The sequence below is a fragment of the Tupaia chinensis genome, unplaced genomic scaffold (assembly GCF_000334495.1).
Source record: "Tupaia chinensis unplaced genomic scaffold, TupChi_1.0 Scaffold000447_1, whole genome shotgun sequence".
Lineage (NCBI taxonomy): Eukaryota > Metazoa > Chordata > Mammalia > Scandentia > Tupaiidae > Tupaia > Tupaia belangeri.
In genome coordinates this window covers 399,980-417,293 of record NW_006159952.1, presented here as the reverse complement: position 1 = coordinate 417,293, position 17,314 = coordinate 399,980, and the positions used below count along the sequence as shown (strand labels likewise).

At 38.4% G+C, this 17,314-nt stretch overlaps 1 protein-coding gene and 1 long non-coding RNA gene across 2 annotated transcripts in view; both read right to left on the bottom strand.

The window, feature by feature from the left end:
* Positions 1–17,314, bottom strand: part of CARNMT1 (carnosine N-methyltransferase 1) — a gene marked incomplete in the record, with an annotated part of 44,959 nt that overhangs the window by 21,338 nt on the left and 6,307 nt on the right. The window contains 2 exon segments of the mRNA XM_006155327.3: positions 10,801–10,964; positions 11,989–12,184. Of these exon segments, the coding sequence (XP_006155389.2) occupies positions 10,801–10,964; positions 11,989–12,184 (360 nt within the window).
* On the bottom strand, positions 6,787–9,870 carry LOC114009049 (uncharacterized). The gene is made up of 2 exons (XR_003550526.1): positions 9,716–9,870; positions 6,787–7,297 (listed from the first exon to the last, which is right to left on the bottom strand). It is a non-coding gene; the product is annotated as an uncharacterized LOC114009049 (long non-coding RNA).

The following is a 17,314-nucleotide window of genomic DNA, read 5'->3' as shown; positions in this document are numbered from 1 at the left end:
TACTTTCCCTCTGTCTCTCTCCATGAGCACACCCACCCCATGGCAAAAACCTTTAAATAAAAAAAAAAAAAAAAATATATATATATATAGGCATGGTGGTTAAGGCCACTGGATCCCACATGGTCAACTGAGTGGTCTGAGTCCTAGACCTGGAGACTTGAATAAAAACACACTGGGAACGTGTGCATGTAGGTCCAAAATCCTGAGAAGAGAATGGAGGAGAAGGGATTGTGATGTGGCCATTACCCCTGGGGGGGGTGATTTCTCACTTATTTTCTTTTTGATAAGTGCATGTGCTCTATAGCAAATTTTAAAAAATTAAAAACTACATGGCTTGGCATGTTCCAGCGAGCAAAATGGCATTTTACTTGGTTTATATTAACTTTTCCATATCACACTTTGAAATGGACAAGCACTATGGTGCTTTTGAAAACTCTGTCTACCACATAACAGAAATTTGCCCAGGGTCACTCAATCTTATTTATTTATATGGAACATATGTTTATATAAAAACCCTAATAAAGTCTATTTATTAGGGTTGAATTTTATACATACAATAAAGCATAAAAGGAAATCTGTTAAAAATGACTCCTGACAAATAGACATATTATGATTAGAAAATATCCTTTAGTAATTGATATGGGCAACTGACTCCAAGGAGTCATATAATAGTATTCACTAATATAAATGCTTCCATCTCATTCCAGATTATACAGTGTGTGTGCGTGAATGTGTGTGTGTTCATAAGTGCACTTTCATTTTTAATGAAGAAAACAGATACATCCTCTCACTTTGTTCAAAGCTATCTATATTGGTCACCTAGAAAGAATATACATAATTTTAACATTAGAATTTGAAAAATGTCTCACTCTAGGACTTTGGATTATTCCTTGTTTAAGGACCTGCCACAAGGACAGCCCACTCAGGCCTCCTGCTCATTTTCTATCCTCTACCAGACCTCGCCCCCCAAAAGCCCTACTCTCCAGAATTTGCCTTATTTCTCAATCCTCATCTGCCCAGTCAAAGCATATATTTCCACCTCCAACCCAAGAGGCTGTGCTCAGCTTAGTCCTTTAAAAATTATTTAATGGTGGGACCAGCAGTTAGCGTAATGGCTATGTCGCTGGACTCCCACGTAGTCGACCGTGGTTCGAGTCCCGGACCCGGTGGCTTAAACTCACGCCGGGCGCATGTGCGTGCATGCCCAAGATCACAAGAGGAGAATGGAGGAGAAGGGATTGACAAATAGACATATTATGATTAGAAAATATCCTTTAGTAATTGATATGGGCAACTGACTCCAAGGAGTCATATAATAGTATTCACTAATATAAATGCTTCCATCTCATTCCAGATTATACAGTGTGTGTGCGTGAATGTGTGTGTGTTCATAAGTGCACTTTCATTTTTAATGAAGAAAACAGATACATCCTCTCACTTTGTTCAAAGCTATCTATATTGGTCACCTAGAAAGAATATACATAATTTTAACATTAGAATTTGAAAAATGTCTCACTCTAGGACTTTGGATTATTCCTTGTTTAAGGACCTGCCACAAGGACAGCCCACTCAGGCCTCCTGCTCATTTTCTATCCTCTACCAGACCTCGCCCCCCAAAAGCCCTACTCTCCAGAATTTGCCTTATTTCTCAATCCTCATCTGCCCAGTCAAAGCATATATTTCCACCTCCAACCCAAGAGGCTGTGCTCAGCTTAGTCCTTTAAAAATTATTTAATGGTGGGACCAGCAGTTAGCGTAATGGCTATGTCGCTGGACTCCCACGTAGTCGACCGTGGTTCGAGTCCCGGACCCGGTGGCTTAAACTCACGCCGGGCGCATGTGCGTGCATGCCCAAGATCACAAGAGGAGAATGGAGGAGAAGGGATTGCGGTGTGGCCACCCCCCCCGGGGGGTGATTTCCTGCTTTCTGTCTCTTCGTCTCTCTCTGTCTGTCTGGCGAGCGCACGCGCCCTATAGCGAAAACCTTTAAAAAAAAAATTATTTAATGGTTGCAGTAGTTAAGACAACTGGATCTCACAGAGCAGTTCAAGGCCCGGACGGGCAGCATGAAAACACACAGGATGCATGTGCGTGCATACCCAAAATCTCAAGAGGAGAATGGAGAAGGCACTATAGTGTGGTCATGTCCCCTGGGGGCTGACTTCTCACTTTCCCTCTCTCTTGGTCTGTCTCTCTCCTGTGAGCACATGCTTCCTAAAGCAAAATTAAAAAAGGAAAAATTTTGATCAAAGTAATGTTACAGAAAATAAAAAGACTGGAAGTAATTCAGAGTATTTCAGAGTATTTAAAATGTTTATTAAAAATCACTAGTTGTCCAAAAAAAAAAATCACTAGTAATTTCTGAATGCTTAATGACCAAGTTAAAAAAAAAATCAGTATATATAAATTAGAGATGATGCTACCCTTAAGGGAAAGTTTCCTAATTATAGTACCAATGATTAACTTGATTACTTATGTGGAAGCTTTGTTATCAAATTCTCCCATCATAAGAACCATAGGACTCTTTGTCCCCACCTTGTGGCAGAAAATATAGGAACACTACCATGCATAAAAGTGTTATTAAGAGGCTATCATCAAGCTATTACAAGCAGAACACATCAAAACTCTATGTTAATAATTACCAGAGACTACTATAGATATAAAAATTACCTGCATTATAACAAAAAAGATTTTATTTTAATAAGCATCTGAGAAGAAACGCTAAAACAAATCCTCTAAAACTGAAAACACAAACAAAACAAAACAAAAATAACGAATGACTGAGATAGACTTTTTCTTCAAATGTTTGATTTTAGTTTGATTTTTCCCCCCACTGGCACTTTAAGTAATGGATATTAATAACATAAAAAAAGTTTCCTAATTATAGTGTGCATGAAATGAAAGCATGTTAAATGGCAGTTTCTGCTATAATCCTTATGAAGGCCAGGGCATTCCTATGAAGAGTAAGAGAAATACAAATCTAAGAATAGACCTTAATGGCAAGATGATTTCAAACCAAGCTGAGACTTTAAACACTATGAACAGAAAGGCATACAATTTGTGGCTCAGTAGTCAAATGTTATCTATTTGAGATTCTTAGCAAAAGCAGCAAACAGTTTTACCAGTTAATAAGGTCCAAATATGGTGAATCAGTATGTTTACTACAACTGATTCAGTGCTGGTAATAGGGAAGAGGGAAGGTTCAGCCATTTATTCAAGACAAGTAAGAACAAAGACAGTGCATCTGTAAAGACAGAACACAAAGAGCCTATATGTCACAGGCCATATTTTCATTTGTATTCCTCTCCTGCTGCAACTATTTCACTGGTAGTAAATGTTTACTGTACAAAGAATGATCTTTACACTGCAGCAGATCAGAAAACTCCAACACACAATACTCTGATCTTACTCTGTTGACACAGTGGCACTTGGCTGACCCCTAGTGGTAGGAGCACATAGAGCTTTTAAGCACTGAAGTGGTTCTCTGAATCAAAGCAGCAGACAGAAAAGGTCTAACCTTTGTGTCTGTCTATAGGATCCTCAAACTGTGTAAACAGAGTTATGTTATGAATGTAAACACACACTAGATTTCAAAGTAAGTATACGAAGTAAGGCAGGGCCATCCCATGGCATGGTGGTTAGGGCAGCTGGGATCCCCTTGGGCAAATGGGCGGTCCAAGTCCCAGACCTAGTAACTTGAGAAACATGGTGGGCATGAGTACATGCATACCCAAATCCCCAAAGGAGGGAGAAATGGAGAAGGAACTGTGGTGTGCACATAGCCCAAGTGAGTGCTTTCTCGCTTCCCCTCTGTCCCTGTCTCTCTCTAGGGAGCACATGGTGCCCTCTAACAATCTCTTTTTAAAGTACTGCAAAAGTACTCAATAATTTATATGGACTACACGTTGAAATAATATTTTGAATATACTTGGTTATTAAAGTATACTAATTTCACCTGCTTCTTTCTATGTGGCTACTGGGAAATTTTAAATTACATACAAAGATGTGCCTTATATATGTACACTACATAATGTTTGTAGACTGAATGGTGCTATACCCATAAATTATAAATCAAAAAACAATTGTGAAATGATACTGCAAACCACTAAATGTACCTTTAAAACATACAAAACAATACAATGGGTTCTTTAGGAATATATAAACACTTAGTTAATGTAGGAATACAAAGTTAGAATAACATAACAAATATACGTTAGTGGTTATCTCTTAAGAGAAAGAGAGGAATGTACTCTGGACAGTTTCAACTTTACTTGTAATGTTTCCTTAAAAAAAAAAAAAAAAAAAGAAAAAAAGAAAAAAAGTAAGAAATTGGAGCTGGCAGGTGGCGTGGTGGTTATGGACTCCCGCATGGAGCCGGCAGGTGGCGTGGTGGTTATGGACTCCCGCATGACAATAGTAGTTCAAGTCCCGGACCTGGCGGTTTGCTCTCTCACTTTCCTTCTCTCTCTGGTCAAATAAAAATAAAAATAAAGTTAAATAAAATAATTCTTAAAAAAAAAGAAAGAAATTAAATTGGGTCACCAGGTAGCATGATGGCTAAGGTGCAGGATTCTCACGCAGTTCCAGTCCAAGGACCTAGCAGCTTGAAAATCATGCTGGGCACATGTGCGTGTGTGGCCCAAACCCCAAGAACAGAATGGAGAAGGAATTGTGGCATGACCATCCCTCTAGGGAGTGATTTCTCACTTTCTTTCTCTTTGTCTCTCTGGTGAGCACACATACCCTATGGCAAAAACCTTAAAAAAATAAAATAAAAAGCAAATACAGCAAAATTTCAAGGTTTTAAATAGAGCTAGGTGTTGACTTTAAAATTCATAACAGAAAATGGGTTGTAAATGAGGAATAGGGTGAAGCACTTTCAACAATATGGTCCAACTTGCCTCTTCATCACTCCAAAGAACTCATTTCAGGTTATTTCAATTCCACCTGTTTCAGGACTCCAACCAGGGTCACTCATGTGGGAGTCTAGTGACATAACCATTACGCCATCTGCTGGCCCCACTACTATAGCACTTTTAAGAGGAAGTATGCCAACCCCAATCTAATGCATCTTGAAACTTTTGCCTTAGCAGTTCACAGCATTTTCTTAATTCCACTGTATGACTGTATCTTAAATTTTTATCAAAATCGTCTAATGAGAACATTTAGATTATTTCCAATCCTTTGCTACTACAATGTGGAAATTAATATTCTTGGCTTGAATAACTTCCACATGCCTAAGTGTATCTATAGAATGGCTTTCCTGAAATTGAACTGTAAGAATCAAGACATGCAAAACTGCCTTTTATAAGATTTTTTACTCAATTACTCTTACGTCAGCAATATGTTTCCTCAGACCTTAACAGCTATCTCACTTTAATCTCTGCAATGCAGTGAGCGAAAACTGGCATCTTAAAGTGATCTTTATCTCTGCATTCTCTTATGAGACTCAGCATCTTGTATTTCTTTTTCTGTAAACTCTCTGTACCATTTTTTCCCACTAGGTTATTAACTCTGAATGATTTTCCTACTCAGTTATTACTCTAGATTTTTAAGCACTTGAAATTTTGATTTATAAGAAATCTGTGACACTTATTTGTCTTTGGTTTAGGAGGGCTTTCTGAATGAGGGAGAATTTTCAACTTCTAAACTATGTTTCTTCTTTTAGCATGGATTCTCCTGGGGCTGGCAGTTGGTGTGGTGGTTAAGGTGTTGGACACTCCCACATGCCCAACCATGGTTCAAGTCCTGGGCCTGTGGCTTGCTTTCTCACTTTCCCTCTCTCTCTCTCTTTCTGCCTCTCTCTAGTCAAGTAAAAATAAATGAATAAATAAAAATTTAAAAATAAATAAATAAAATGGATTCTCTGGACCGGCAGTTGGCATAATGGTAATGTAGTTGGACTCCCTCCCACATGACCGACCGTGGTTTGAGTCTCCGACCTGTTGGCTTAAAACTCACACCAGGCGGACCAGCAGTTAGTGTAATGGCTATGTTGCTGGACTCTCACTGGACATCCCGCCTGGATGGTGATTTCTTGCTTTCTCTCTGCCTCTCTCTCTCCGGTGAGTGCATGCACCCTATGGCAAAAATCTTTCAAAATTATAAATTTTAAAAATTATTTTAAAAAAACCAGATTCTTCTAGCTAAGAGAATTCTTTTATAAATTATAATTTACATTCTTTATTTTAACCTAAGTAGAAAAAATTCTTTAAAGCTAAAAATATTTCTTCCTAATGCTCAACTATGTAAAAAAAATTAAAATTAAAATCAACCAGTCAACAGTACATCAGTATCTTCTTAAGAGTGTTTGTTAAGAGTATACTGAAGTGCAAGGACTGATAGATTTTTCCCCCACAAAGTATCTCTTCTCATTTTTCTAAAATGGAAAGGGCTAATGAAATTAAAATCTAAAACACAAAAAAATACAGACCGGCAGCTTTCAGGATTCATTAGCAACCTGATGCCACAGGCTGTGACCTCTCTTTAGACAGGACTCTAACTTAAGTATCTTTTCCTACAACTAAAAGCTTTATAGCATTGGATTCTTATATTTAAATATTCACTTGGATAAATTTTTAAAATTTCAATACATACTGTTCTATCAACTGAGAAGAGTTATATTATGCTTATATTTATTTTTGAGAAAAGAATTTAAACCCTGAGCCCAGAGTTTAAAGTTTTAAAATAAATATTGCTAATTTCAACGAGCAAATACTCACTAGAACAAAATTCAAATCTATTTAAAACAAAATCAAGCCAGAGGCTAATAACCACTCAGTATGATTAAGTTAGCATTTCTTTAATTAACAAATAGACTTAATATAGAAGTCAAAACAGAAGTAAGTCTATCTGTGGCTTCAAAGCTGCATGTACTTATAAACTCGGTCATGTTACAAATTCTAAATACGGGGGCTGGCAGGTGGTGTGGTGGTTGGAGTGCTGGACTTCCACATGGCAGACCACAGTTTGAATCCTGGACCTGGTAGCTTGCTTTCTCACTTTCCTTCTCTCTGTGTCTTCCTCTGGTCAAATTTAAAAATAATAAGAATAAATAAAATGAAGTGAAATACTTAAAAAAATTCTAAATATGAACAAATCGGACAAATTAATAAGACACATGTTTTTCCATAAGGAAACAATTTTAATTATCACAAGTATAGTTAATCCTACACATCTATTAGGTTTCCTTTTCATGGAGGTATGAATATACCAATTGTGGAACCATTCTGTGCATGTTGCAGAGGACTGAGCAAATGAACCAATGCAATGATGCTGTTGGACACCAGGGTCCTCTCTGTGGAAAAAGGCAAACAGATACAGAGAAGATGAGAAACCAAGGTGGAATCCATGGAATTGAGAATGAAGTCAGTTATCAATGCGAATTCGTGATTTCTAGTGCACGCACGCATGTGTGTAGCTCCGGCCACGGAAAGGTCTGTAAGATAATAGCCTCTTAACAACAACAGCCAGGCTTAGTCCCAGATCTTGGTTTCTACACACCATTCTTTATTAAGAAGAACCAGGTCATTGCAGAGATAACCAATTACAGAACCAAAGCAGAGAATATCCAAGATGAGTCTGAGATATTTTATTATGCCAGAAAGTAAGATATATTTAAAAATAAAAATTAAAAAAAGATTGGCATATGCCAAAAAGACAAAAGCGCCAAGTAAAAGAGACTTCTACTGGCCAAATCTGAGCCAATTTGAACCACAAAATAAAAACCAGTAAGGGATTATAACCCCATGAATAAAGTTAAGAACTGTGAGTCTTCCTGGTAAGAGATAATTAGATACCTAAGTAGAAGAGAAGGGGGATTCTTCCTTACAGTAGAATGCCAATTGGTAACAGCAGAGCTATAAAATCACAATAGCATAGATCATTTCATGTGATGCAGCATTAATTAGATGGGCCAAAAGTGTCTTGCCAGAAATCACTTATTCTTTGGGAAAAGAGAATAACAGTGGAGAAACTATATAGTATCTTCTTAAAATTTTATTATTTTTTTATTATCTTTTTAAAAATTATTTTATTTAACTTTATTTATTTGTTTATATTAATTTGACCACAGAGGGACAGAGGAAGAGAGAGAAAGAGAGAGAAAGTGAGAAAGCAAGCTGCGAGGTCCGGGAATCAAACCATGGTCGAAGGACATGTGAGAATCTAGCGCCCTTAACCACCACGCAACCTGCTGGCTCCCATATAGTATCTTGATTGGGTGATCAAAGTTGAAATCGTCAATGACTGTCTGATAGATAAATGTCTCTGGATATGATGTCTTAAAAAAGGCATATCAGGCCCAGCTGCAGAGGCTCAGGCTGCAGGAGCGCTGCTGTGCACCAGGCAGGAAGTCTCTAGTTTTTAGTTTCAGGTCTATGTCAACCTGCCTGGTTGGCTGCAGGGCAGGGTGTAGGATTCATAGCATAAAAACCCTGTAGAAGCAGGACCAGCAGTTGGCGTAATGGCTATGTCACTGGACTCCCACGTAGTCAACCGTGGTTTGAGTCCCAGACCTGGTGGCTTAAACTCATGCCGGGTGCATGTGCATTCGTGCCCAAGATCCTGAGAGAGTGAAGGAGAAGGGATTGAAGTATGGCCACCCCCACTTTGGGGGGTGATTTCTCGCTTTCTGTCTCTTTGTTTCTGTCTTTCTGGCGAGCGCATGAGCCCTATAGCAAAAACCTCTCCAAAACAAAACCAAAAACAACCCTGCAGAAGGGCCAGTGGGTGGCATGGTAGTAAGACACTGGACTCCTACATGGCCCACTGCTTACTGAGTCCCCAGACTCAGTGGCTTGAAAAATCATGCTGGAAAAAAAAAAAAAAAAGAAAAATCATGCTGGGCACATGGTGCATGTATGCCCATAATCCTGAGGAGAAGAGACTGTGGCACGGTTGCCTCCCCGGCAGGTAATTTTTCACTTTCCCTCTCTATCTCTGTGTCTCTCCTCTCCAGCAAGTACACTCTCGCCCTATGACTAAAACCCAAAATCAAACAAAAATAAAAGCCTGTCTAAGGTGTCCCCACAACAAATAAACTTAAAAACAAAAGGAAAAGGAAAAGACAAAACTTCAATTATATTCTATTTCAACTGGAAATACATAATCTAGATCTAATCATGAAGGACCATAAGAAAATCTCAACCTAGACAATGTTCTGTAAAATAACCTCCTTGTATTCTTCAAAGATGTCAAGGTCATTAGACCAAGGAACTGTTCCAGATTAAAAGACTAACACATTATAATGAAATGCAACAGTATATCATAGATTGACTTCTGGACTGGACAGAAAAATAAATATTATGAAATTTGAATATAGACTGTGGATTATGGGTATTTAAAGTTAAATAACAGTATTCAAGGTTAAATTTCTTCAATTTGAGAACTGTGTTTATATAAGGAATTCCTTGTTCTTAAGAATAAACTGAAGTATTAGTGGTTGAAAAAGCATGATGTATATAAACTCATCTCTCAAATGGTTTAAATGACAATTCTGTATATGTGTGATTTTAGATACACACATACATAAAGTGGGAGAAGGAGGAAGGAAGAGGAAGAAATGATAAAGCAAATGTGATAAAATAATAAAAACTTGTGAATTTAGATGAAGAGTATATAGGACACCTGAAGAATTCAAGCCACTTAACTATACTTTTAAAAGGTATTTCAAAGTAAAAAGTTAAAAAAACAGAAAGAAAAAAGACACACATACGTATTGAAATTTCTGGAAGGATACACCCAAATTTAAAGTTGCTATTTAATCCTGGTGGTGCTTCCAAAAACTAAATAAACAAAAAGAAGTTAAGAATCAATGAGGAGTGGAAGGAAATGAGGAAAAAGAGCTTCTCTACAAAAAGTTTTTAAATGACAGACTAAATTCCACCCACTGGTTCTCTTGAAAGAATGCCTCTTCAGTCAGGGGTTCCTGACCAGGGGTCAATGGCTCAAGGAGTTCATGGCGAGTATCCATTAGGACTACCAAAGGGAGGGGAAAAAATTACAGTTTTATTTTATTAACTTTTGACTGGTATTTTCTTTCTTCACTTATGAATAAATTAACCAAAAAAATTAATAATAAAGTTTTAATAGTACTTGTGACTTTAGCACCAATAAAAATCATGTTTTCCCTTCACATTAGTTGCTGAGGTTCTCAGTATGCACCAGCTCAGCGTTTTCATAACAAAGTAACATTTGCTGCTAGACTGTACTTAATGTGACACATGATAAAAAGCATGCTCGCCACACATTTGCTTAATTTTGATAACTATATTTCAAAATAATTGGTTTCTTTGTAATCCTATGAATTTTGTTGTATTCATTTAAAAATGATATTCTAAAAAGACCATGGGCTTCAGAATGGCCAAGGGTTCAATGGCATAAAAAAGTTAAAAAGCTCTACTCTATAATGTAGATCTCTCATCTGCTTACAAGCAGGTCGAAAAGAGAATTAAAGAGTTTGCAGCTTTTTGTTTTGCCACAAAGCAAATTATAAAAACATATACGTCACTGATAGTGAATATTCAATCTAATTCTTATATTAATTTTTGGAAAGAGTAATTTCCCCTAAGTACTGCAGCAAAAACCATTCAAAATATTAACTGCAAAAATCATTCAAAATATTAACTGCAACCTCAGACAGACACAAGCATCCAGTAACAACTATAACTCTCACACATGTAAAACATACAGGGACACAGGAACTAAACAAATGAATCAAGACAGTGGTATGCCTTATAAAAAAAAAACTTTGTGCTTACACATCTTAAAGAAGTTGGTTAAAAACAAAGTACTATTTACCATCTCTCTTTTGGAAAATTTTTTAAAATTTCTTTAATAATTGGCTGGTAGCAGGCATCCCTTTCGGCTTTCCCAGTTTCACTCCAGTCTCTCACAAACTGTTTCAACGTGGATTTTAACTTATCCATATCAAATGTAGATGCTGGCATAATCTTCCCATTCCCCTGTTTAAGAAACAGAAACCAATTAGCTTCAGAGAAAATAATCAACTTTGAATATGGCTAAATAGACATGGTATGATGGGGCTATATAGGTTGGTGGTTTAGTGGATAAATTACTAGCATTTTACCTCAACAGGGGTTCAAGTGCAGCTTGAGATCCTAAATGAAAAGTCTCATTTCAATAAATTAAGGTCCATTAATCATAAAACCACCATATAATTAAGCAGTCTTCACACAGGACCAGAACTGAGCTGCTCTGGAGACAGAACACACTCTCTCTCTCTAAGACTGAGAAGAAAGTTCCTCCAGATCACTGGTGGGGCAGCATGGAGAGCCTCACACTAGGGTGGCCAGACTATTCTGTAGACACAAGAAGAGGACTTCAGTTTTTATTACAAGTCTCTTGAGATTCGTAAGTAAAAATAATTTCTTTCTTTTTAACTTGCTACAGAGCACGTGCACTCGCAGGAAAGAAACAGAGAAGAGACACAGAAAGAGTGAAAGTGAGAAAGCACCACCCATAGTGGTTGGCCATGCTGTAATCCCATCTCCACCATGCTCCTCTAGGGATTTCAGGTATACATGCCCAAGATGGTTTTCAAGCCACCAGGCCTCGCCATGTAGGATCCAGCCATCGTAACTACCATGCTACCAACTGGCCCATGAAAGTAATTTCTTAAAGTAAAAGAATAGCAACAGATACAAGATACTTTAAAAAAATACATTAGTTTAGTGAGGGAGATAAATTTTATATAGTTAATAAAGCCATTTTTAGAAGTCTCAGTCACTATCCTGTAATCAAGGACATTTAGAACCCTATGTCAAAATGTATCAAAATGCCAGCAGTTAATCTTAGTATTAAGCCTAATCAAATGACTAAACATATAGTGAAAACATTCTCTGAGCAGAACAAATGACCTGTGCAAGATTATAAAAATGAAATCCAGAAAGATAAAGACCACAGAACGTAGAAGTTAAAGCCAAAATGATCAATAAGCAGAAAAATAAAAATAGAACTTCCACATACATCTTCTCCATATTCTTTATTTTCAAACATATGGATGCAATCATTCACAATGGTCAGTAGTATTTCTTGATTATGATCAATGCATTTCCGGATCTTGTCCAAGTGAAGAAGAAACTGAGGAAGTAGCTTCTGCTGATTAGCTGGAAGTGATCGAAACTGTCTTTCTGTTCGGCTCACTCGCTCATGCATACTGGTGCTAAAACATAAAAGGTGTTTTTTAAACTGGCAGAATTCTCATTAGAGGCCAATCTTATTTTACGTTGATTCCATTATGCTGAATTATACTGTCATTTACAATCTTTAAACTTCTTAAAGGATATCAATTTAAAGAGTTTCACTTTACTAAAAATTCTTCATTAAGCAACCAAAGACAAATGATTCATACCAAGTAAGCATTTGTACCTATTACCCAGTAGAAGAGGAAAATGAAGAGATGCAGAGAAGATTCATTGGTTTCTGTGTGCCATTAGTTTATTTCTGTGATTTTATTTTCAAACAAAATTTTCAGTAAAACCAGCTGAATACTTCAGATTTCTCCAAATGTAGCAAATGGTGCTGTGAAATTCCTTTAGGAAATATTCAAAATGTGTTTTGAAATGAACTAAAAGCCAAGTTTAATTTTCTTCTCTCTTCTTTGACCATGCAACCTGCTGGCTCCCCAAGATCAATTTTTTAAAATATCATTAAGGACCTTATATTATATACTACAAAACTACTAAGCAAACGAAAAGCTGAAATTCTACGGAGTTTTATGTGACAATATTAACAATCTGATTCTCAAAGTTTCTAAGTAACATTAAAGATCACTTAGAGGGGCCAGCAGGTGGTGCGGTGGTTGAGGAGTTGGACACTCCCACACGGCCAAACAAAGTTCGAGTCCTGGACTTGGTGGCTTGCTTTCTCACTTTTCCTCTCCATTTCTCTGTGTCTCTGGTCAAATTAAAATAAATGAATAAATAAAATTAAATAATTCTTTAAAAAGATCACTTTGAAAACTACTTGTTTTTTTTTTAAAGAATTACTTTATTTATTTTTAAAAACTGTTTCTTATTTTTATTTCACTTGTCATTATTTATTTTCTAATTTGACTAGAAAGTGAGAATGAAAGAAAAAGTAAGAAATTAAGCTGCCAGGTCTGGAACTTGAACCATTGTCAGCCATGTGGGAGTCCAGAGCCTTAACCACCATGCCACCTGCTGGACCCATTCATTTATTTATTTTAATTTGACCAGGGAGGGACAGAGTAAGAGAAGGGGAAAGTTAGAAAGCAAGCTGCCAGGTGACTCAAACCACCCTAGGCCATGTGAGAGTCCAACACCCTTAACCACCATGCCACCTGCTGGCACCGGAAACTACTAATTTATAAAACCAGAAAAGGAAACACCTTTTTAAAAAGTTAAATACAGGGGGTCAGCAGGTGGACTCCCACATGGACAACTGCAGTTCAGGACCCAGACCTGTGGCTTGAGAATCATGCTGGGCCTGTGTGCATGCCCAAAACCCCCAGGAGAATGGAGGAGGAGGAACTGCAGTGTGGTCATCCCCTTCGGGGGTGATTTCTCACTTTGTCTCACTGGTTCTCTCCAGCAAGCACACATCCCCTGTGGCAAAAAAAAAAAAAGAAAAAGAAAAAAGTTAAATACATCCTCATAATTGTCACTTTTCACCAATCAGATGGGCAAAATTTAAATGCCTGATTTTTTCAAATTTTTTTGAAAATGTGGAAAAATTAGGATGTTTACATACTAATGGTAGGTACATAAGCCAGTACTATCACTTTGGAAAATATTAGGTTGGTGGGAAAGTCATGACATATTTTTCTACGCAAAAATGCATCACTACTTTCCTGATGACCCAATAATTTAGCATTACAAGTAAAGCTTAAACATGGCACTTGCCCTATGACCTAACACTTAATACTCTGGAAACATACTTAAGAAACTCTTGGGGACCAGCAGTTAGTGTAATGGCTATGTCCCTGGACTCCCACGTAGTTGACCGAAGTTCGCATCCCAGACCCGGTGGCTTAAAACTCACCCCGGGCGCATGTGCGTGCGTGCCCAAGATCCTGAGAGGAGAACGGAGGAGAAGGGACTGCAGCGTGACCATCCCTCTGGGGGGTGATTTCTCGCTTTCTGTCTCTATGTCTCTCTCTGTCTGTCTGGCGAGCACACGCGCCCTATAGCGAAAACCTCTCCAAAAAAAAAAAAAAAAAAAACTCTTGCAAATGGTCACACGCCTTGAAGCATGAACAATCTTTATCACAGCACTGTTAGAAATAACAAACAAGGAAATCTGGAAACACAGTTGGTTCCATGGCCTGGTGGTTGAGGCAGCAGATCTCACACATTCAAACACATGGTTTAAGCCCCAGCCTAAACAGCTTGAAAAACATGCCAGGTGTCTGTGACCCTTCCCCATGGGGGGCGGGCGTGTCTGCTCTCTTTTTTGGAAGTGCACATGCCACCAGGAAAAAATGAAAAACATAAATCTGGAAACAGACCCAGCAGCAACGGTGCACATTGCCAAGACATCTTCAGGCAGGATCTACATGGAAGGCCCAGGTTCCATTCCCAGACCAACTTAAAGGCTGGGTGCTGCTGAGCACCCATAATCCCTAAGACTCAGGAGGTTGAGGCAGGAGGAAAGCAAGCCTAGGCAACACAGTGCAACCCTGCCTTTTTTTAAAAAAGAGAAAAGAAAAATCTGGAAACAACTTAAAGGTCCACCTCCTCAGAGTGAAGAAATTACTGTATAGTTGTACAACGAGATACAGTGAGATGAAAAACTTACAGCTTCACAAACATGGCTAAAACTCAGGAACATAATACTTGTTAAAAAAATAAAGTTGCAAAAGAATGCATAATGTATAAACAATATACTGCATAGGGCCTGAGCATATGTAGAAAAACAGGATAATGTTTTTGTCTTTCTTTTTTTTTTTTTAAAGAGATTGTTTTGCTATAGGGTGTGTGTTCTTGCCAAAGAGACATAAAGTGAGAAATCACTCCCCGGGAGGACAGCCATGCCACAATCCCGTCTCCTCCTCCATTCTCCTCTTGGGACTTTGCGCACGCTCACACATGCGCCCAGTGTAAGTTTCAAACTGCCAGGTCTGGGACTGGAACCATGGTTGGCCACATGGCAGTCTAGCACCTTAACTACTACGCAACCTGCTGGCCCCAGGAAAATGATTTTTGAAAATACTAGTGGTGGGTACATGGGCGTTTACAGTGCCATTCCTTACACTTCAAAAATATAAACATACAGTCACAAACCACATAACGGTATCTCGGTCAATGATGGACTGTTTATGTGACAGTGGTCCCACATGATCATAATGGCACTGAAAAGGTTCTGCTGCCATCTAACACTATAGGAGCGTACTGATTCAAAATGTGGTGAGGCTGGTATAAACCAGTCATATAAAAGAAGAGCACGTGGGTCAGCCAAGTGACCTGATGGGTAAGGCAGCTGGATCCCACATGGCCAACTGCTCGGTTCGACTCCTAGACCCCACCTTGAGAAACAGGCTGAGGCACATACACGTGCATGCCCAAATTCTGAGAGGAGAATGGAGAAGGGACTGCAGCATGGCCATTCTCCCTGGGAGGACACTTTCCCACTTGTTTCTCTTTCTCTCTCCTCTCTGGTGAACACACGCAAATTTAAAAAAACACATACAATTGTGTAGAGTACATAGTGCCCAATAATGAAAAACGTCTATGTTACTGGTTTATGCATTTACTATCATTTCTATCATTTAGTGTTCTTCTACTTAAAAAGTTTACTGTAAAACAGAAAGCCACCTTGCCAGCAGCAACCTCACACACATCGTATTTACCACGTCTCTTGACTGCATCGTTTCTTGCGCTTGATTTAATCGCTCATTGTTTTGTTCACCATGACCCTTCTAGTAAGACACACACAGAGGCATAAGATAGTGTATTGTATGAATGATCTTGACCCTAGCAGGCCTGGGCTAATATGTGTATATATTTCCTAGTTTTTAAACAAAAAACATTTACAAAAATTAAAAAATTGTTAAAATGAGCTGATACAATAGGGATTTAAGAAAAAAAATTTTGCACAACTGTAAAATGTGTTTGTGTTTATGAACAACTGTAAAATGTGTTTTAAGTGTTATTACAAGAGCCAAAAAGTTAAAAAAGTTTAAGTTCATAAAGTTAAAAAGTCAGTTATAATTAACTTATTGAAGAAAGAAAATAGTATTTTTAAACACTTTAGTATTGCTTTTTTTTTTTTTTTTTTTTCTTTTTAACCATAGGGCACTTGTGCTCACCAGAGACAGAAGAGGAAAGTGAGAAATAAGCGCCTGGTGTGAGTGTGGGCAAATGGCCACACCACAATCCCTCTCCTCCATTCTCCTCTTGGGATTTTGGGCATGCATGCACACGTGCCTGTCATGTTTTTCAGGCCACAGGGTCCAGGACTTAAACAGTAGGCTGGCCATTGAGATATAGTGCCTTAACTACCACATCACCTGCTGTCCCTAGTACTATTTTTTAACTTGCCAGAGGGCACTAGTGATAGCTGGAGAAACTCTTGATACAAAATGATTTTCAGAAGACTGTATCAATGTACACTCCTCCCACTACAGTTTGACATTGAAGGGAACTACTTACAGTGGCCATAGGAAATTAGGCAAACAGCAGAGCTGCAACAGTTTACAATGCACTGTCAACAGGTTACAAATAGTCTTCCAGAACTTCTTTTCTTGTATTCCTGGGTACTAGATGACCTACAACCCCCTCTGACTATACCTCCAAACTCACCTCCAAAGTGAACTTACCACATGCCCCACAGAAACTTGCACGCCTTCCTATCCAGCTAATACTGATGAATGGTACACGATAAACGCATCCAAGTCAGAAACCAAGAAGTCATCCTAAGATACCTTTAAAAAATTTTTTTTTGAGATTTTTAAAGGATGCATGTGCTCACTGGAAAGAGACAGAAAGTGAGAAATCACCCCCCCCCCGGGGGGGATGGCCATGCTGCAATCCCTTCTCCTCCAGGATCTTGGGCACACACGCACATGCACCTGGCATGAGTTTTAAGCCACCGCATCTGGGACTCGAAGTCAACTATGTGGGAGTCCAGCTACATAAACATTACGTCAATCTGCTGGTCCTGATGCCTCTTCTCTTGGTGTCACAATCAGTGAGCCCAGGATACTATCTAATTCTATGATATTATCTGTATATTACCTCACCTCTGCTTTCCTCAGAGCCTGTCTCTCCCAAAGGTGAATGAGAGGTCTGCAACCTGTCCCCAGTTAATTCAACTCCTCCCCTACTTTCCC